At 39.3% G+C, this 21589-nt stretch overlaps 1 protein-coding gene across 1 annotated transcript in view; it reads left to right on the plus strand.

The window, feature by feature from the left end:
• Nucleotides 1-362: 362 nt before the first annotated feature.
• The window catches only part of RIMBP2 (RIMS binding protein 2), a 95565-nt gene continuing 74338 nt past the window's right edge, over nucleotides 363-21589 (plus strand). The window contains exons 1-5 of the mRNA XM_032447959.1: nucleotides 363-520; nucleotides 4451-4570; nucleotides 8527-8637; nucleotides 10185-10409; nucleotides 10946-11080. Of these exons, the coding sequence (XP_032303850.1) occupies nucleotides 401-520; nucleotides 4451-4570; nucleotides 8527-8637; nucleotides 10185-10409; nucleotides 10946-11080 (711 nt within the window). The 5' untranslated portion in view covers nucleotides 363-400. The remainder of the gene's footprint in view (nucleotides 521-4450; nucleotides 4571-8526; nucleotides 8638-10184; nucleotides 10410-10945; nucleotides 11081-21589) is intronic.

Consider the following 21589-nt stretch of genomic DNA (forward strand, 5'->3'; position numbering starts at 1 on the left):
AGAGTAAACTTATCTGGGTAAAGATACTTGTGTGTTTTCAAAAGGATCCTTATAAAAGTGCATCTTCATTGTACTGAATTGAAATGATGACCTTGCTTGCCTGCCCCAGCTTATCAGTTAGTAAATAACTAGAAACATTGGAATAGATTCTGAGTTTTGGTGTACAATGTAGTGGTTATTCACCAGTGTCCTTTCAGTCAGTCTGAAACTACACTTGTTAGTGTTTCCAAATATTTAAAATTAAGATGGCAGATTACCACTCTGATAGCTTTTTGCTGACAAGGCATCGAACAGTGTTATCTGAGAGGTGATGGTATAACCTATTCTTTCTCCTCCAGCTATGTGCAGCACTACTACCTCTCACCCGCCTGCTTGTCTCCAGCAGCAGTGGTGAGCAGGAATGAGCATTCTGCTTGGAGCTAACAGCTGCAGCCCCATGGGTTGGGAGGAACAGCTGCCACCCGCACTGGGGCTCATCTGCTGGTGCCTTTTCTCCTACTTGCATGTGTCACATACTGAGGTGGGAACCTTTCCATGGTCAGCGCCATAGCAAAAGCAATACAGTCCTCAGTGTAATATCCTTTGGGAGGGAAGACTGGTTGTGCTCTTTTTGTGGCTTGAGAGCTTTTTCAGAGAATTTTTAAGAAAGCATGCCTATGGTTTTGTTAATTTAATTTGATTCAATGCAATCTTCACATAGAAGTAGATTTTTCTTAGCTTCTTTAACAATCTTTAACAATCTAACAGTGTAGATATGCATGGGGAGTAAATACCAAAGCACTTAAACACTGGGAATTGATAGATTTGTCTGATTTTAAGATGACTGAGCAGTTATATTTGACTTAGGGAAAAAAAAAAAAGCCACAAATGCAGAAATAAATGGCCAGCTGAACTTAGCATCCACTGCAAGAGAAAGCCTTCAGCCTTCTCTTGTTTTTCTTTTCTTCCTATTTTAAAGACTTGTGTCACCTAATGTTAAATTTGATTTGATACATTCATGCGGCTTGTTAAGTGACTACAAATAACCAGGCATGCTTCTGACTGCAGTCAGTGGGTCAGCCTTTGCACCTGTGAGTCAGCTCAGTCTTTTCTGTCATATACAGTAGCTGTCTCAGTTGCACAGTGTCACTGTTTTAGTTACCTCTGTCAAACGTGCAAAGTCCCTCCACACGCACAGTGGTTGTGCAGCATTTACAAGTCAGCTTTTTGGAATAGAAAGACCATTTTATAAGCACTTATAACAAGGTTTTGAAGAACAAAAGTGCTTCTCAGATATTTTTTTTCTACAAAGGGAAACACAGAAATGGTAAGTACTTACAACGTAATTGTTTGTGTATTCTGAAGAATATTTTGATTGCATTTCTTGGCTGCTTTTGAATCAAGTTGTTTTTTTTTTTTTCCTTTCTTCAAGTAGGGGAGGAAAGGAGGATTTTGGGGTTCATTAGTAAATAGTTCTTAGAAATTGCAAAGTTATGATACGAGTAACTAACAGTGTGTAGCAGACTGTGGACTGGGAAGAAAGCAGGAGTCATGTATAAGAAAACAAACTGTATTTACTATATACAACCTTCAGAGAGAACATGAGAATATATTGGCTCAGCCCATGCTAGCTCCAGTCAACTCCAGTAAACTGAGCTGGACCGCAGTAAAGTAACAGAGCACAGCTCCATTTAGAGGATATGTCAGAATGAAGATGGATCAGTAGGGCTGCCATTTATATAACAGCTCGTTTTACAGTCCTTGCATGTAATTTCTCTGGCAGCTTCAGTGCATATTTGTTAAGGTAACAGTCTTACTGCACAGAGCTGTTGACTTTTTGTAGCTAAAAGGCTTTTAGTATTTTGATTCTGCTGTCGTGTAATCTGCAATGATGGTTTTACCACTGAGTATGTTTCTTATGGAAATTATGTCTAAAATTCCTGAAATAATCTGTGGAGGCTGGTAAATGACAATATATAAGCACTTGCGTATACAATAATATTGGTGGCTTGTTCTTGTTCAGGCCTTTCCTGAAATGTGAGGTGATGGATATCCATGTATCACTGAACTGCAGAATAACACAAGTTAGAAATGTGGAGTTTCTCTGGAGCCCATCTAGCACAACTTGCTGAAAGCAGTGCTGTCTGTGAGGTCAGAATAGATTCGTTTGTTGTTCTCTATCACTGGAAGAAACACCTTTTGGTTTTGAATCACTTAATTTTTTAAAATATTCTTACAAATATATTTATAACAAAGCAATTTTATCTGTGTCTTCACAGTTCATGCAGTAGGAGAGTATCTTGATATTCTATAGAATAGAATATTCAAAATGCAGACATCCTTAGATTTTGACCCATCTCGTTGCAGGTCTTAAAGTCTCTACCAGTTTCTTCTCTTAGTCTTCTGCTTCTGTTGATGCCATTGCTTCAAGAGGCACTGTCTATTCTAATAGTGAATCTATTTTATGATGTCTGTAGTGAAGGAAAGCAATGGTACACATGCCTAATAAACAAGGACAATTACTGATGATAGAGACTAATCTTAGTTTTATCCACACGGCTGCCAACCATCTTAAAAGGATAAATATAGCTGCTAGGAAACTAATCTAACTGCATCAGAAAGCAAGCTGAGGAGAAAAAAATACATAGATAAAAAATCAAACAGCTTTTAACCTTCTGAAAAGTTGCGGGGAAAAAAATCAAAACGTTCTAGTTCGGAGTTCATGCAGATTCAGTCTCATTTCCAGCTCACATGCTTTTGATTTTCCCTTTTGGCAGTTTGTTCAGATTAGAGTCGGTGGATGGAATCTCAGAGGAGAATAAAAGCCAGTGTTTTGAAAACTAATGAAGTAATTATCCAAAGCATTATTTACAATGATTACTTAGAAGATAATGAGACCCTTTAATTATGTTTGTTCTGCATAGCTAGCCTTACAATAATTCAGAGTACTACTGTTCAATTTCCTCTATATTCACTTTGCACATTTTTCTTTGGAAAACTCCCAGCTGTTTGTGATGTGTGACTATGGGCCCATATTCTGGATGTTGTTTGTCACATGAGAATCACCTGCTCACTTCAGCTGGAGTAGGAGGCTTTTCAGAGTTCAGGCTTCTCTGATTCTTCAGTGTAGTGTGGAACAAAATAAACCATGGCTTAAACAAGACCAAACCTCGTAAGAGCTGTGGCTTAAAAGTAGCACTACTGTACAGTAACATGCATTAATCCAGTAAGTAAAGTTTCTGCTGCTGTTTATCTTTTTGCAGGTGAAGTTTGAGTTTACTTTCATTTTGGGAATCGTGTTAATTTTGTTTGAAGCATACGTTTGTTTTTTTAAATAGCCTTGCTCACTTGTCTATAAAAAATGCAGAACATCATTAGTACTTTAGCAGCTAATAAATATTTCACTAATATATTCAGGAGCATCCGTGAACTTGCTGCTAAAACAGATAATTCTGCTTAAGCACATGCTTAAATGTTACTGTCCCCGAGGAGATCCATCGTTTGTCACAGGCTTTATCTTAGTTTGGTACACTGGTGAAGCACAGACTCGCTACATGCAGTGAAGCTACTCCAGATGAGTAGGGCTGATGGTGTAGTCATTGATGCTTAGAAATCAATAAGAAGAATGTTAATCTCAGGCTCCAAAAGCTTGGAGTTTGTCTGCTGGCAGTTTATTTAGAATCACATCGACTCCTGTTGGTATCTTCCCATCAGCTTGGAGAGATGCTGCAAAGGGCAGCTGATCTTATACTTACCTCTGATTACTTGGCGGCAGAAACACAGCCTAAGCAGAAGTATATTTTAATTACATTGGAATATATTTTAAATACACAAAAACAGAACCAAAGTAGAGCAAGATAGAAGTTCAAATTTCAAAGAGCATGTTAAGCAATATTATTTTCTGTTTCACTTGGTCACTGTGCAATTACATTTAAAGATGATACATTTAAGTAGTGGTGACATTGGCACTGAAGCTGCCAGCTATTGCTTAAGTGTAAGAGGAATGTATGTCTCAGTGGCTAGTACAGAAAGGACTAGCTTGGCAAAGGGTCAAGAACACTGTGACTACTCATTTGCAATAAAACTCTTCATTGGAAAATAGGAATATTTGAATTCCACTTATTTATCCTGTATCTAAATATTTGGGTTATCTTTTGAGAAGGCCAAGCTGGAAAAAATGGAAAAAAAAATTTCCTTTCCAGGAGTGTCAGAATGCTGAGAATGCTGACCCAGCCTCCCCAAACCTTGGATTAAAGACACAAGGTGGGCCACAAATGTTTTGGAAGGAAGAGAAGAAAGGCATTGAGAAAGAAAGGGAGAAATATTTGAGTAATATGTCTGTTGCCTTGAAGTTTTAACTAGTGAAATGATGCTGTCTGACTTAATAAAGTCAGAAGATCTGTAAGCCAATTTAAGCTTCTCTCTGGGGAGTTGAAATGCTCTCAAGCCATTTTTTCCCCATCTATTACAGAAGAAATCTATCAGTCACATTCTGGATCGTGGCTACTCTGTACTGGATTCCCCCAAGGCAGATCAATCATTTCCAAAGGCAGCTAAGTCCTTGATTAAAGATCAAGAGGAAGACAAAGTAGTGAGTAATCTTTTTTTTTTTTTTCTATAGGGTTATTATGCAAACTAATTCATTAAAACATAAGAACCTACTGCTTGGTATGTTGCTTAGAAAGGGAAGATCAGAAAGCATCTTGTTTGTGAGCCATATCATAACATTTGCACACCTCATTTGGCTACAAAGGTGGGCTATTTTTGATACACTGTGCCTGAAATCACACACTCATCCTACGTGAAAAGAGTTGCTCCAGAGCTTGTGAAACTTCTGATAGAAGGCGCGTTCTTGATATCTCTGCTAAGTCTGAAGTGAGACATAGATCATGTTTAAAGCCTAAACTCACAGGCCCGTGAGGCTGTGCCTACCCTTTCATTCTGCCCCTCTTTTGTCTCTGTTGAGGACATGCTTTTAATCACAACAACAAATAATTAAGAACTCTAGTTCAGTATGTACTTCTATCTGACCCCACAGTTTGCCGATGGACATCACAAAATGGTTTCCACAGAATGCCTGGTGAATGTGTATTCAACTGTTACCCACTTGTGATATTCCTGTGACCATATTATTGTCCCTCATCAATACGTTCTGAGGCATTTATTGTTAGAGTAACTGTAGTTCCTTCTCCCATTCCTCACGTTAAAAAGTCCCTGCTTCCTAAGCTGCCTACCAAGCAGCACATCCATTTTTAAATAAATTAATTTGCATGTGTAGAAGAGTGCATTTAGTCTACACCTACAATATAAAGCTTTTTTTAACCTACAGATACTGCTCACAAGACTACTTAAAAAAGAAAATCACCTAAAACTTGGTTTAGAACTGCTGTAATGACTGTAGCAAGTTCCTACAAAGGACTTTGACGTTATTTAGTAGCATAATGTGTGATCCGCATTGCTGAAATGGCTGGGTAGTTGACAGCCTAGGTTTGAAGTTTGGAGGCTAATTTTAGGTTACAGTAATCTTGCCCTGTGCCTGAGAACTTGATCCCAGATGGTCAGGTCAGCCGCTGCCAGGACAAGTTGGGAGAATGGCTCCAATGCTCTGGGTCTGTGCAGAACATGACAGCTGGGCACGTTTGTGTTCACTTGACTTTGGAGCTGTTCATGAGGCTTCTGTCAGTCATTCATACAGTTTTCCCTAGAGCATATGGGAGATGCAGTATGAGGAAAATAAGAAGGTGGAACAAATTAGTCTTAATGAAAAAAAAGGAAAAAAAAAAATCACAGGAAGGTAAAATTCAGCAAGTGTTGAAATGTACTTTTAATTACAGCTGATTGATGTGAGGTTTTTTGTTTATTTTTTTAATCCTAAGAACTAATGGACATTATTATAAACTTCAAGTGAGTCTGAAGAAAATAAAGGCAAAGCCCCATTGCTGCCCTGTAACCCAGTTGGATTTGCAATCTAGATAGCTGGGTTTAGCTGGCAGGTTGGCTCTCTACATTCTTCTCATCTAAGGCAGTTTATTGCTAAACTATAAGCAAGCATGTGATATAAAGAATGACTCACAGACTTGTAGGCCAGGATGCTTTTCTTGCTCTTTTATATCCTACACAGACGTAAAAATAAGCGCTCTTGTTGACTTCCCTGTCATACAGTACTGGGAAGGTAAATCTGAAACTGTTTTGATTGCATTGAAATCTATTTTCTGTGACTTAAGAAGATGTGGTTTATTGCCATCTATAATAAACTTTTAAGTTCCATGCTTTCACATTGATGTATATAGCACCACTACTCAATATAGTGACATATAAAAGAAAAACAACTGAGTTGTGTAGAATAGTGGCTATTTAAGTAAGCAAAGACGTACGTGACGTTCTTGTGTAAATGAATGATTTATTGCAGTTTGAAAGAAAGCCAACAGCTTTGTGAGGAAGCAAGGTTTGGGGGAACTCAGTGGTTTGGAAATGGGAGCTTGGATAGGAAAATGGTTTTCATTTTTTCATCCCCAGGCAGGTGAAATAAGCTAGAGGAGGAGAAAGGGGGAAAGAAGTTGTGAGCAAGGCCAGGAATAAGCAGATCCCTTTGAGCAAACCTTCATCTTGCTTTTCCTAGTGGCAGCAATACACGGTGTCAGAGCCAACCCTGCTGCTGTGCAGATTGCTCCCATTAGCACCAGCATTACCTCCCTTCCTCCCTCACCATCACAGCCACAATGATCTGTGCCAGTTCTGGTCCCAGCCAAGACCTTGTTTGGCTTTATTTCTCTTTGAATCTGTTTTTTATTATACAGCAGTCTAGTAGAGAAAAGGTATTCCTAATTGCAGTGCCTACGTGGGTGATGTAAATGGTTTAATTCAGTGTCCAGCAGTAATTTTTTTGGAAAAGTTTGGTTTTTTTAATTGTTTCATTCTCACCAAAATGCTTTTTTATGCAGTAACTTCCTCCGTACACAGTTCTGTGCTCTCCCCTCTCAAATACGTTTCCAGTTATTCTATGTATTTGCTACTTCTTCTGTTTCAATGTCTTTTGAAATGTTTTCCACCAGCAAAATGTCAGCTGAGAGTAAGAGAGGAGGGAACTGTTCAAAAGGGACTTCTGGATTCCTCCCAATTGTCCTGGGCTGTAACTAGCAGAAATCATATAAGCTAAAACTGTGACAGATGGTTTGTGTTTGTAGTACGAGTGGTTCTAATGACCACCTTTGCTTCACAGAGTGATGCAGAACAGCTACTAGAAGGCTTCTTTTCAATCTCAAGCAGCTGTATTAGAAACAATTCACTTTTCCTGTATATTTGGTTTGTTTTGCTGTTCTTTCTTCCTACTGTGTTTTGGTGGAAGTTACAGCATTTTGAGAGCTGGTAAGGGAAAAGAATTGACTCAAAACTTCCTCTGCTGCAGAGAGTCTCTTGTTTGCTACTGCAAGGTCCAGCTTTTCCCAAGCATGAAATCTACTCCCTAAATGGTACAAAATGCCAAGTCATGCTGATGAAATAAAGACAGCCTGACTCATGATTAGTAGAGAAAGGATGACAATATGGGTAGCAGTGTTAGGAAAAACAGATGACTTTAGTTTACTCTTTGGGAGCGGTCTAAGTTATCCTCGTTTATTATGTTATGCAAAGTGAAATACCACCTGCTTCACTGGTGCTTGTAAGACAGCACACAGTGTGTGTGATAACAGGAACCTCCATTGTGAAATTTCCTTTAAACATCCATGAAAGAGGAATCAATTTTCCTGAAAGAAAGAATCATGAACTGCAGTGATCTGTGCAATATGGTGTGAGGCCATTTCCCCAGCAGCTTGATGTTGGTTGTTTAGGTTTCCCAGCTCTATGATGCAAGACTTGCTGTTATTGAATGTAGCACACTGTAAAGTTCGTGCGATTTCAGCAATATCTTGTAATTTATAAAAGCAATCCATGCTAAGCTCTTAGTACACTTCAAATAACAGTGAATAGTAATGCATATTTACTCTGTACCCTGTCATTCTGTATTGGGTAACAGTAGAAAGAACAAAAGGCCCACACTTTTTGTGCTTCCTTATCCCCTTTAACTCCAGGGATGTAACAGAAAATGCACTCTTTTGCTAGAGTAATCTGATGAAGTAATACCACTTACCATCTAACTACACGCCACTTATAACCCTGCTCTTTCACCCACCTTCTATATAAACCCAACATGAGTTTTCTAGAATTGACAAACAAAATACCATGCAAGGAGTAAAACGCTTGTATTAATATCACTTATAATTTGGTTTGCAGTGGTGGTCTACCACTTCATAGCATTAGCACTACTGACACCATGCTAAGCACTGTACAGGCATAGGAATGGGCTCTGCTATGAACATACTTCATCCTCAGTTGATGTGTGAAGGGCACATCTAATTTGTTCCATCAGCCTTCTCCAGCTTCAGGGCTGTACTTGGAATCTGGTGCTTTACTATGCAAGAGCAGATTTATATAATACCGGCCGACTCACTGAGGTACTTTAGATGCGTTGCAATGTGTTTTAATGAGATATTGATGCATTACGTTCCGCAGTTCAAAAAGGGCAGCAAGAAAGCAAAACAGACACCTGAAAAGCTCCCACACTTCAGACCTGAGGACAGAAGCAGACGGAAAGGGAGCTCCGTAACTCCTAAGAAGAGCAAGGTAAAGCTGTTACGTGTGTCAAGTCCTCCAAGTGGCCTCACTGCCAATTGCTGAAGCAGCTCTCACAATGCTGGCCTGAATCAGGGGCAAAACAATTTTGCTTCCCTGCTGTGAGCGTTTTGGTTTTATGGTCCAGCAGAAACTGCTGTGCTGTCTGTAGCTTTACATAAGGGAAACAGTGAAGATACTCTCAAGATTCCCATCCAGCTGAGGCAATGCTCCATGTACCCCCACAGAAACCACCTGTCCCACAGTGCTGGGGGCTATCAGTGATAAGGAAGGTTCCTCTGCTGTTTATTCTGCTTCATCTTTAACATTTGCTAATTGATCAGCTCTCTAGAGCTCTCAGTGCTTCTCCCTTCAGCAAACACAAACGCATAAAACCTGCTTATTAAAAAATAAATCAATAAACACTTAAGCGTTTGGCATCTCTCAGACTTTTTACTGTACCGTTTACTCAACGGCTAAATGCTCAGCAGAAGCAACTTGCCTGTTAAATACTCATGTGCAAATGTAGCAGGTATAACTCATCACAGCTCAATTCTGTTTTTCTCCCTCTTTTTGCTCATGGTAAAATGAACTGTTTCGGAGCATCGCGTGCAGCCGAACCGGGAGCAACGGCTGCGGGTCGCCAGGTGCAGCGGGTGGAGGAAGGCACCGAGCAGCACCGCTCTGCAGCATGTTCCTCCTGAAGGGGGAAGTAGAGGAGCTGGAAACGAGGGGTGAAATGGAGCCAGGGAAGCGGATGGAGAGGGAGAGGGAGGAGTAGGTGGTGGTTTGTTTTGCTTTGCTTTGCTTTCTTACCATCCAGACCTATTTTAAGTGAAAATACTTAGATTTCTTGTTGCCTAACCTGCTCTGTGTTGCCAGTGACGATAACTCCTCTATCCCGACCCCCTCTATCCCGACCCGTTTCTGTTGAGGAGTGGAGGCATGGCCAGCGTGGTCTGGCAACAGCCACTACACTGCAATAGAGAGATCTGTGCCTAAGTCTCTATAACTTATCGTTCAGGCTGGGTAACGTTGGAGAAATTATTATTTTTCTTTTTAGTTTTAAATATGGCTTCATGCTGCTTGTGGAAATGTTAAAGTGTCATTAGTGTGAACCACAAGAGCAAAATGTAAGTGAGGTGATAATGGAGGGGTTGTTTAACGCTGCTGTAACTGAGGCCCTACACAGCTTTAGGTTGTAAAGTCAGTTTTCAGCCACGTTAACATTCATAGCAGTGTATGACATGAATCGGGGTGAATTATTTCTACACCAAGCTCAACTTAAACTTCATCTGTGTAATCAACATTGTTGTGTCTTGCTGGCATTCACTGAATGGAAGACTTTTTGTGCCTCTCATTGCTTTGAGTTATTCCTCTCTTTCCTGTTGATTGATTGAGACTGTTTCTTGTTCGCCGACTGTATCACTGAAAGATCTTAAAAGGAGAACTTTCTAATAATGCACTTTCAATATGATTTGTGAAAAACTTGAATTATTCCTTTCCCCCAGACGCAGTTTTAGCAAAATGACATTAAAAATGTATTTTCTCTTTACCAGGATGTCAGCCCTTCAACTTCACTGATGTTGCCATCCAATAACTCTGCTGTCATCACAAAAACTATTACCAGAACATTTCCTTTAAGGCAGAAAAGGCACTTAGTCAGTGTTAAGGCCCACCACCTGCAAAATATCAACAAACAGTCAAAAAGTGTAAAAGATCTGGAGATCCACATGCTGCAAGTGGAGTGCGAAGAACTCAGAAATCGGCTCGGATGCTTAAGGGTAGGTTAAAATCTAGTTCTGTTCTTAATACGTAATTATGCCAGGAAACAGTTAAATCGAGTGACAGAATGGTTACAGCTGAAAGACACTCTGGACATCATCTGGTCCCATTCTGCTCTGGCAGAACTCCTTAGAGCAGGTAGCCCATATGCAGGTGGCTTTTGAAGATTTCCAAAGAGAGAGATCCCACAACCTTTGGGGCAGCCTGTGCCAGTGCTCCACTACCCACAGAAGAACCATGTCCTGATATTCAGAGAGAATGTATGTGTTCTGGTTTGTGTTTGTTGTGTCTTCTGGCACCACTGACAAGAGCCCAGCTTTGTCATCATTGCATCCTCCCCTCAGAGATGCTGTGAAAGAGAAATCCCAATTTTCTGGTGGCAGAAGATTATTAAGTAAAGAAAATCAAATGCATAAATATAAATATATTGCTAGAGCAAATATTATTGTTCTCTAACAATAAATTCAGCTAAGAGAAATTCTGTTACTGTCACCACATACTTGAGAAGATAGAAATTGAAATGTTTGTCATTCAGGAAGGCCTGATGGGGCAGAGGCTGGGCAACACAGAAGAGCTACTGAAACAATCTCAGAAGGAGCTGTTGTGGCTTCAGAGACAACTGTCATTTATCTCCACGGGAAGCCCCGTGTGTGTTTTGGCAGCTAATAAGGTGAGTTCTGTTAACAGTTCCAACTCCTATTTTACAGGAGGGGAGGATTCATCATAAGTTATTCTTGTTTTATTGAAACAAAGCACTGCTGTTCTAAAAGTAGTAAGAGAAAGGTGGGCCTCCTAAGATGTACTTTAAATAATTGTATGTAATTTGTAGGGACCAGAAATAACATCTCTGGAGAGAGAACTTTTGGGCTGTGTACTCGCTCTTGGTATTAAAATGGCACTTCCTAGACCTTGACTGTGTGCAGAAAGATGTCTCACATTTTATTGCTTTCCCTAAACAACCCATGTATCAGCAGGTGTGATTGTGTTATTGGGATTGTTATTCTGAGGAGATTTCTGGGCATGACAGTGACATACAGGACTGTAATTCTCTGTTTCCTCTCAGCAGCGCGATTAATGTGCATTCTTATTTACCAGCAGCCCCTCATCAGCATAGCTGCATCCAACCCTGAGCAAGCAAAAATGAATGTCAAGCTACATTAGATTTGATGCTGATGTTTGGCAATATAAATTACCGAATAAATATTAAACTGTTTATGTTAACATTGTCTTAACCTCTTCTAGTTCTGCTAAAATGCGAGTCCTCACCTGCCATGCCTCAATAAGTTGAATATTTCAAGTCTGAAGACTTAGATTTCTAAACATTTGCCTGTGGTAAAGCATGTGTTTTAAAATCCTCATACCAGCAAATCTGTGCTGGTGGTTTAAAAAACAAGGTGCTGTGGTATATCTGAGCTATTTAATTTACTCATATTTTCTGTATTTTTGAACACAAGGTTTCCAGAAGGTTGATGATAATGTATATATTTTACACATTTGAACCTCCACACATACCCATGTCCATAATATACGTGCTCTACACCTACCTATGAGAAGGAATGAGGAGAGTTGGTTTCATTCCGTGTCATGTATTAACTATGTGATCTTACAGTGATCTGACTTCTTTTCAAGTACCTGGCATAGGAACATAAGGCAATAGATCTGCTCATTTGGTCTCTAGTTTAGGCAAGATAGATTTCTAATATGTGTCACCTGGAATCTTCTGGTATTACTTTGCGTCATATGCTGCAGATCTGCATTTGTTGCTGAAGTGCAGCATGTGGTAAGTGCTGATATAGTTGTAGTTGGATTTAACACTTGCACAGAGCTCAGCTGAGGAAAAAAAAAGTAACTTAGCAAAATTAGAACTGAAAAAATAAACAAGCAAACACTCAAAAAACAACTTATGCCACAAATGGGTATGAAAGTAAGGCTGCGCTTGCCTGATGATCAAAGCCATAATCTAATCTGGGAAGGAACATATGATCCTGAGTAGGAACAGCTTTTCTCTCTGAAAATACCAGTTTTGTTTTTTCTGGGTACATGAGTAATCTCTGGGAAGGTCATTTGGGGCTGAGATCGGCATAAAAGAGGAGCGGTCTCGGGTACCTTATTTGTAGATGTTGGGCTTCCCATTCAGAAAACTGTGATCTTTCTAGAATGTTACAAATAGGACGTTCAGGGAAGAAAGCACATGTTGACTGATTATTATCGGTTTTGTTCCTATAATGGGGATCATTTATAGATGCAACTTGTTACTCTGAAGATCATGCTCTGATATCCTGTAATGTACTTTAAAGAATTTAAGAAAATAGTGCCTTGGGAGCACAATATTTCTTTCCTCTTTTAAATGCAAAAAGGAAAACACACTCCACAAAACTTCATGTTTCCTTGAGAATGTAATCATCAGCCTTAAGAATTCATTATATTATAATGAACTCATTCCCACAGTGGTCAGATTCTGAGATAGAATAATAAATAAAAAATAAACAGATTGAATGCTTTAAAACACATTTATTTAATGCATCCCCTTAGAGTTCTTCCCTCTTGTTGCTGCGGAGAGCCTGGTTAGCACACTCATAAGTTTTCACGTGAATATACTGGATAGGGTTTTCTTTAGGAGAGGAAAGACAGAGTAGTCAGGATGCTCCAGGTAATCTGTCTTAATACCCTTCTGCATTTGAGTTTCTAAGCCTTCCATTGGGCAGGCTGGGCTGTGAAAAAAAAATTGCAGCTCACATTTACAGTTCATTGGTTCGTGCCAGTAGGCCACAGATGACCTACTGAGAAGATCCTGTGATAGCATTACTTGGAGGTAAAATAAAATCTCCCAGCACCCGCCTCTCCCCCAGTCCTCCCTCTCAGAAACACACCCTTGCCGTGATCCCACTTGCTGCTTGTCAGCTCCCATCTCTGCTCCCTGCTGCTGTGTCAGGGTTAATACTATGTGAAAGAGAAACTGGCAAATAGGGAAAGCCATCTTTGTGTGCGTATGTGTGTGCGAGCACTGCTGTTTCATAGGCTCTGGCAGCTGCTGCATGGCTGATGATGCTTGCTCTCTCTTTTTCACCCTGCCTCCCTGCAGACAACTAATGAATCATTTCTAGCCTGAATACAAGCTGTGCAAACACACCAATGCTGCCGCTGCTGCCGCCGCTGCTGCTGCCTCTCTCTCCAAGGTTGTAATTTGACACAGTAGACTGCAGAGCTTTCTCGGCAATGAATGCTGAACGTCGGAAGCACTTGATTTGAAGGTATGCTGAGATTTCACCTCTTCTAAAAATAGCTATTTCTGCTAAATGCCGTACAGGCTGACTGAGGGTGGGAGAGCTGAAGGTTTGTAGGTGTGTGTGCGTGTCAGGGGGAGAATTCTTTTTTTAGTTAGCAGTAATGCATCCGTAACTCTAATCAGAGGCAGACAAACTTTATTATTCTGCTGCGATTTGATGATGCCTTTCAGTGCATGTTTTTATGTAGGTGCTGCTCAGAATAATAAATAGTGTTGGTGTCATGCAGTAATACTAGGTAAAGGGATTAAATTCTTGCTAGATTATTCCATCCTCCCTCCTACTGATGTTTAATCTGTTGTCGGTTTCCTGTCGTTTTTATGGTTTCCTATGAAATAAATGCTGTATTCACAGGTTTAGTGGTGCCATGTTTCTTTTCTGTATTAGTGTCTGTGGGCAAAGTTAGTAATCATACTGGCTAGCAGCTCCCCCCTCCCCCGCAACCTGAGCCTCCAAGCATGGTGCATATCAGGCTCTGCTTTTGCTTTGCAGATGTATATTGTCATGTCACAGCAAAGTCATGAATCTCTCCCAAAGCGATGCTGTTAATTAAATTACTTGCGGCATTTGTCTGGCGTTTAATGCTAAACTGGACCTATTGCAAGTAAATCTCTCACCCTTTCTGTTGGAGGGGGAGATCTTCTGCAGCTGTGCGTATGAACGCTCTATGTATAGCTGTATTTGAGAGAATTATGCATGTGAACACATATAAAAGTACAACAGCGTTTTATTATAGGAAATGCTAGTTCAAACGCTGGCTATTTGTTAGCATGTGCAGGTATGCTGTTCTCAGTATTGTAGGAAATACTGCAGTTTTATGTCAGTATTTTTTTAACCTCCTCACAAATTGGCTGTCGCCAATAGGCTTGAGCAGAGAAGGTATGCCTTTACAATAGGGAAATGATGATTGATATGACAATTGCATATGGTCTTGATACTGTTTTAACTGAGGAAAATGTATGCACATGTTGAGGCTTTGGGTTTTCTTTTAAAGCTACCAATGCCTGTTATTTTAGTGGTAAGACACTGACTGGGATTTATTTTTTTTCCCAGTACAGATTGTGATACTGATTTTATGTATAAAATAGCTCAGTGGAATAACTAATTAATGAGTCTTGTCACTGCATCCAGTAAATACAGAGTCTAGTCCTTAAATGACTGGAAATTTTTAGAAGAAATATATAAAATTAAAGCTCTCGATATTAAGAAATACACTGAGTGTGCAGAGACAGGAAGATAATACCAGGACTGCAATCAACAAAATTTGAATGAGGACTATTACTTGGCAAGGTTGAGAAGCTGCCTTAAGAAAACAGTATGAAATATTAAAGCACAGGTCAATGATAGAGTTGAAGTTTCCAGAAATTAAATGCAATAAAAAATAACAGCATACATGAACTGATGTGAAAGTTACTCCAGTCGTTTTTTATTTTACCTTTTTGATCCAGAGGTGTTACATTTTTATTAGAGAAAGGCTTTCAGGTTGACCCGGCTGGCAAATGAGGAGCAGTGATTCAGATCAAATCTCACAGATGACAGCCAGGCTTCGTTAGTATATGTCTCTCATGAAATACACTTGCAATACTTTCAGAACCATAAAGGAGGATGTTGGGTCTTGTTTAGATGACTCTTGGGTTGTTTTTCTTAAAGATCTGGTGGCTTTGTAAACACTGCTTTCTTTTTGTAAGGAAAAGGCCCCACTCTGAATTAAAGCAGAGAAGTGGTCGTGCTGCCTGCAGACGAGACAGTAACCTTGATTTTTCATTGCTATATTCCTGAATGGCTTCCAGCTTAATAACATACGGCGTGACTGTACTTGAGGCAGCAAATGGAGATGCAGTGCTGTTACATACAAACTGATGTGAGTGTACTTGGAGCACTTTTTTGAGAAACGTGTTGAATTTTCTGAAATTGTAAGAAAATTATAGCTTTAAAATAACTATCTGATACTTATTGTTTAACTGATGATTACAAGCTCCAAAATCTAAGCAACTCCCTCTACATGTAGGCAGTCTTGTACTGATACAAGCTTTGTAAGTACTTTTCAGTGTACAAAGAATATGTATCTCTTTGTATGTCCATTCGTTCTGTTTCATATATGTGCAAGATGGGAACACTCATTGTCATTTAGGTAGGTGTATGACACTGTGTATGAATAGGATGTTTAACCACTGAGGTGTTCATTCTGCTGATAGCTTATTGCAAAAGTAGAGGCCTTTCTGGATTGTAGGACTAGAGATACGATGCTTAGAATTGCTGGGTAATTCGTGTTCTTTGGTATTAAGGACTTTTCCTTTACGTTATTCAAAAAAACCACCTGTGTTTAGCATTTTGATAAGGAAATTAGAGTGGCACATAGGTTTTTATCTCAGCACATGGGTTTCTGCTTGTAACATGGGACTTGCTATGGAAATCAGAGCATGATTTCCAGTTCTGCCATGGATTCTGTGAATTGCCCTAAGCAAAGTACTTGCTATCTCTTGGGCTCTGTTCTCTTTCTGTAAATGGGAAAAATAATGAACACTTTCCACTACATTCTGCTTATTTTATTGGCTTCAAATACGAGACCTTCAGACTGAAGACTTCTTAAATCTTACAAATACCCCAAGATTTATAATTCACTTGACAGCCCACGTAGTACGTTGATCTGTTTAAAAAAAATAAATGTATTTCAAAGGACCAGAAGAATCTGAATTGATTTTGAGCTTCTTGAAATAACATTTGATTTGCTGAAGTTTCTGTTGTGCTCATGGGTATGGAATGAAGAGCCTCATTTCCTTGATGGAGGCAGTGGTTTGGTAGAAAAATGTGCAGTGCAAAAGTAAAGACAGAGAAAAAGGGGACTGCTGGTCAGATTTCATTTCATTTTTTTGAATTGTCATTAAGTTTTATCTTTTCTGCATTAGATACAGTTTAACACTTCTTGTTTCTAAGGCCGTAAGTACTACTGTGCTGAATGTTTGATGTTGGCTAGTTATCAGCTGCAGCGTAAATGTTATGGTGAAGAATAAAGAGGAAGCCATAGTTAGTATGGCAGCACAGCAAAAGCTCTCTTCTCTCTTCTCATCTAATGACAATTAGAAAAATAGCTTTCATTTTTTTTCTTTGAAAACTATTCTTTATTTAAGCTTTTCATTGTGGTGCCTTCATAAAAGCCTGAGCTGGGCTCAGTGTGCTGGTAGCAGCCTTCACTTGTGCATTCCACCTCCACCAAGGCCAGAATTTTATTTATTTTTTTGTAGAGAAGCATAAATAGTTTTTATAGACAGGTTCAGTTACATTTTTACAGCTGATATGTGTGGAGGAAAAAAAAATGACAACAGTATTTTTGCCAATTGTGGAAGGAAAGGAAGCTCTTTTTAAACCAAGCTACTTTGTTTAGTGCTGGCTTAGAAAAGTCCTAGATTGACACTGAAGCCTTCTATAACTTCACCGTTTGGGCCCCTACTGAATATTCCTTTACCTCCTTTTCATGCAGTTGAAAAATGTTATTACTTCTGCATGGAACATCATGATGCCTTTTTGCAGAAATAGAAGACACATCTCCAGTAAGTGTACTGTGGGACTTGCTTAAAAATACACCATAATATTAATCAGCAGGGACTTTTATAGAAATCTGTGGCCGTTTACACCAGGAAGGATGGCAGAGCACAGTATCTCTGACAGTGTGCTGATGAGGTAAACTCTCACTGAAGATTAATAGTTGATAGTGCTTGGAATTCAGCTGGACGAAGCTTCTAGTTGTCACCACAATAAGCAATGTGTGCTTGAGTCTGTCCCATATTTACTGCGGTTCCCCTTTTCTTTGATAGTCACAATTTTATCTATTTGTTAAATCCTTCCTGTTCTCCTACTCCACTGACCTCAATTCTGTATATAATTTAAAATATTACAAATATTGTTAATTCCAGGGGTAGGTATTTCTCTTTTCCCTCCTGTTTACTGCTTGCTAATTAAATTTTGTAGGTGGCAGTTTGAAATCTTAGTGGGACATGTCATGTGACTGCTAATGCTCTGCAGATCTCTATTACATAACCTTTAAGTAGTTTGGGAAAATGTGCTTGTGTCATACTGGGCCTGACATAAGGCTCTGTCTGAAGCCAACGTTCTGATAGTATTTTTCATATATATATAGATAGATAGATAGAAAGAGAGAGCAACTGTAGAAATGTTGTGGATGGTTTGTTCTGGCACAAGCTTTGTGCCCTCAGTTGTCAGGCCGATTTTCTTACTGCCCTGCAGTGCTTTGCAGTCTGCATTTTCTGCCTTTCCTTTAGGACAGAAGAGGGGAGGAGTTACATTTAAACACTGACGTGGCAGGTAAAGATTACATGAATATTAAATACAGGATGTAGGATTTGTTCTTTTTTCCTGATAGTTTTGTTCATTTTAGATTTGAAGTGACCGGAGTACAGAACAAACACATCTTTATCTTTCTGCCCCCTTCCCCTGGCTATGAATCTTCATTAAACTCTGGCGCATTATGCCAAATGAAAACATAAATCAATAGAGAAGTTTTTATAAAAAAATAAAACTAAAAATGCTGTGCAGGGATGATCAATTTTTAATGCATGGAAATTCATTAGGTTGCTGTTCTGCAGGAGCATTTTTATAAGTGACAGCAATGTGTCTGCTAAGAATTATAGCTTATCTCTCTTTTCCTGAATCAGCACCATCTTTTGGTCCTACTTTGCATAGTTTCACATTTTTGCTGCCTGCAATGTGTTTATATGCTATCCAGTGCAGCTTAAGCACTTCACTGTTGACTGACCAGCGATGTTCCCTGGAGAAAGTAAATCTCATTCTGGTTTCCTGGCCAAGATGTGGGTCTTATCTGACGCTCTGATACTTGATATTCTGTGTGCTCAGAGCAGGTCAGAAAAGATCTTTTGTACCTCAGCATTTTTACCTGCTGGGAAGGCTCAGTGTCAAAGGGCTCCTGTAGCCTTACAACAAAAGTTGCAGTTAAGAACTAGGAACAGGTAGTTATTATGTTTGTTGTTTGTTTTTATGAAGATATTTTGTAAGTTTATCATTTCTTATTGAAATATGATTGTGTGCATCTGCATTTTTGTTTTGCCTGTAGTTTGTAATAGCTCTTCTCACTGAAAGCCCCTTACAGAGTCCTTAAGAATGATTAAAAATGATTTCTCATCATTTTGCAGATGAGAAATTTTCAAAGTGCTACAGGTTTTTTATTATGCTTAAAATCCTTCAGCTGGGTCAGGGGTAGATCTATGGATACTGTTTGTGGGGCTACGTCCAAAGCGTTTTCCATAGCATTGGTTCTCATAATTAAATATTGGATAAAGAAGGGGGGAGTGATAAACTAGTGATATATATGTGATTTTTTTTAAACTTCCTTCCTTTTTTTTCCACTTTGTTTCCCTACATTGTACTCATAGGAAATAGTTTGGAAATTGATAATTACTATTTTTAAATTGCTGCTATTGTAAATCATGGAGGCTCTAGTCTTTCAGTTCTCCAAATGGCTGCTTGCTCACGTGCTGGGTACACTGAAACTACAAATGTTTCATTGCAGGTAGGGGCCTCTGTTGTTCAGCTGTCTTAAATCATCTCTATATAGAGAAAGAAAGCTTCCTGTTTCTAGGCTACTGCCCCTCCACAGCTGACATTCACAAGTAAGCACAAAGAACTGTCCTTGACATCACATCTGCCTTGTGCATTAAAAGTATCTTTTGTTTGTGGTGTGTAATAGTTGCCACGAGGACAGAATTTTCATAGCAGTCATTGATCTTCAGAGGAAAAGAAAAAATACAGATCTGAGACATATAGCACTGTGTAATTTATTTTTACTACCTGCAACAGTCATTAAAAGTATAATTGGTGACACTATCTAGGAAGAATAATGCATATGTAGGATTGCATTTAAAATTCCACGTTGTTCCAATTATCAGAGTTTCTTAATTTACATCAATAACTGCAGGGCTTAAAAGATTTTCATTCATAATGGCTCAGAGCAGCAGATCTTCTTCAGAAAAGTTGTAAATCTTTCCTCACGTGCTTGAATCTTCCTGTTGTGATCCAGTGTGCATGGGAGGTAACACTGGGAAGTAATTCTTATAGTCCCAGCAAGTCTACTTTATGGAAAATCTGCAAAGTCCTACAGGAACATTCAACTATATACATCATTACTGGATTGGTAATAGAATACTAATACATAAATAATAAAAACATCAAATAAGTAGTTCAGGGAAATTATCGCAACATCCTCCTCTGTATTGCACATTGCTTAATATTATCATGTGTTTGAAAGGGGAGGAGAGAAATGTTAGTGTAAGAGAAACTGTTGATCACACTCTGATTAACCATCTGAGGCAAGTAACGAGTCAGCTGTGGGGGCACAGGTGGAGGTAATTCAGCTCCTGGAAGGGGGGAGCTTGACTGCACTTTTCCTAGATCCCATTTAAGGGCTGACCACCACTAAGGCAGCATCTCTTTATGGAGGTTGCTTCTTTGTGGAGTTTTTGTGGTGGGCCTCAACGCTGGTGAGCATCCATCTCAACTGAAAGCTTCAGCACTGGTGAGTCTTTTCTTGGATATTCTTTGGCTATTTACTCTGTAATTACAGCAATACACTTGTATTATTCCAACTATACAGTTAGAAACAAGTGCTATTCTTCCTTTGCCATGCTGCTGGGTCCTGGCTGGTACTAGCTGTGTCTGGGATGGGCAGCCCTGGTTTTGCCTCATGGGCCCCAGGGCTCTCACTTGGTTTCAGACACCTGTGTGGTCGTTAGAGATCTGAAAAGTTCCATCTGCATACGTATTTGCCAGCTTCTGGCTGTAAAATATGGATCCAGCTTTCTTGAAAAGCCTTCTGGATTTTCCAGGGATGCTTCTGGGGAAAGATCAGGGAAAGATGGATTTCAGTGATACAAGTGATTTTGTTCCTTCCATTTCAGTAAGTAAGAGTCATGGGAACTTCTTGATTTTATGTATGAGATTCTGGTAGTAATTCTCCTTTCTATGAAGGTTCTTAACCTGTTTTTAAAACAAAGAGCTTAAAGAAACCTTCTGCACCAAATGCTTTTTAAAATGAGTAGCATATAATGTGTGTTAAGGATGAACTGAATTTGCATCTGTAAACTTAGTAGCAGAATTTATTTAGAGTTAAAATAGCAAGTAAACCATGTCTTAAAATAAATACACATGCTACAGTCATGTGAAAGGAGAATGCAGAGTGGGCAGGGATGGCAGCAGTTTATCTCTTTGCAAGGATGGGCTTTTTGGTTAAAAGCTGTTGAATGCATTGTTGGATGGACATACTGTTGTAAGTTTTATAGATTCAGGTGGTGCACTTTGATCTTGGGTTTTCAGAGGGCTTGCATACATTGTCTTACTGCACAGCTGTTTTGTAAGAGTGATGATCAAACCCATGTGTTTTAAAGGGAACAGGATTTCTCCAGGTTTCTGCAACAAGTCAGTGTTAGAGTTTGTAAAATACACAAGAGACTTTTCCGGTTTTCACTTCTTTACTTTCCTGATGCAGAAAATGAAAACAGCAGCAAAAATAACAACAGAACAACGATAATAATAAAAAAACCCAACCAACAGAACAACACAAAAAATTGCAGCAGTTGTATACACTGCATACAACTTGTATAAACACAGGTGCTCATCGTTCCCTAGGAGAAGATAGCAATAATGTCAGTCTTGCTGTGCAGATAGTGCTTCTCAGTCCCTTTCTCTCTACAACACATGCGGAACTCAAGAATTGGGTTATCAGTAAGATGTAATACGTAATATGACATACATTGCTTAGAAACTTCCCTTTATGTTGCCAGCAAATATTTACTTTTGATATCTCAATGAGATACTGCAGAAGTAAAGTAGAATGTGCACTGATCTGTGGTGTTAAAGGTGAAGAGGTG

The sequence above is a fragment of the Coturnix japonica genome, chromosome 15 (genome assembly GCF_001577835.2).
Source record: "Coturnix japonica isolate 7356 chromosome 15, Coturnix japonica 2.1, whole genome shotgun sequence".
In the NCBI taxonomy this organism is placed as follows: Eukaryota; Metazoa; Chordata; class Aves; order Galliformes; family Phasianidae; genus Coturnix; species Coturnix japonica.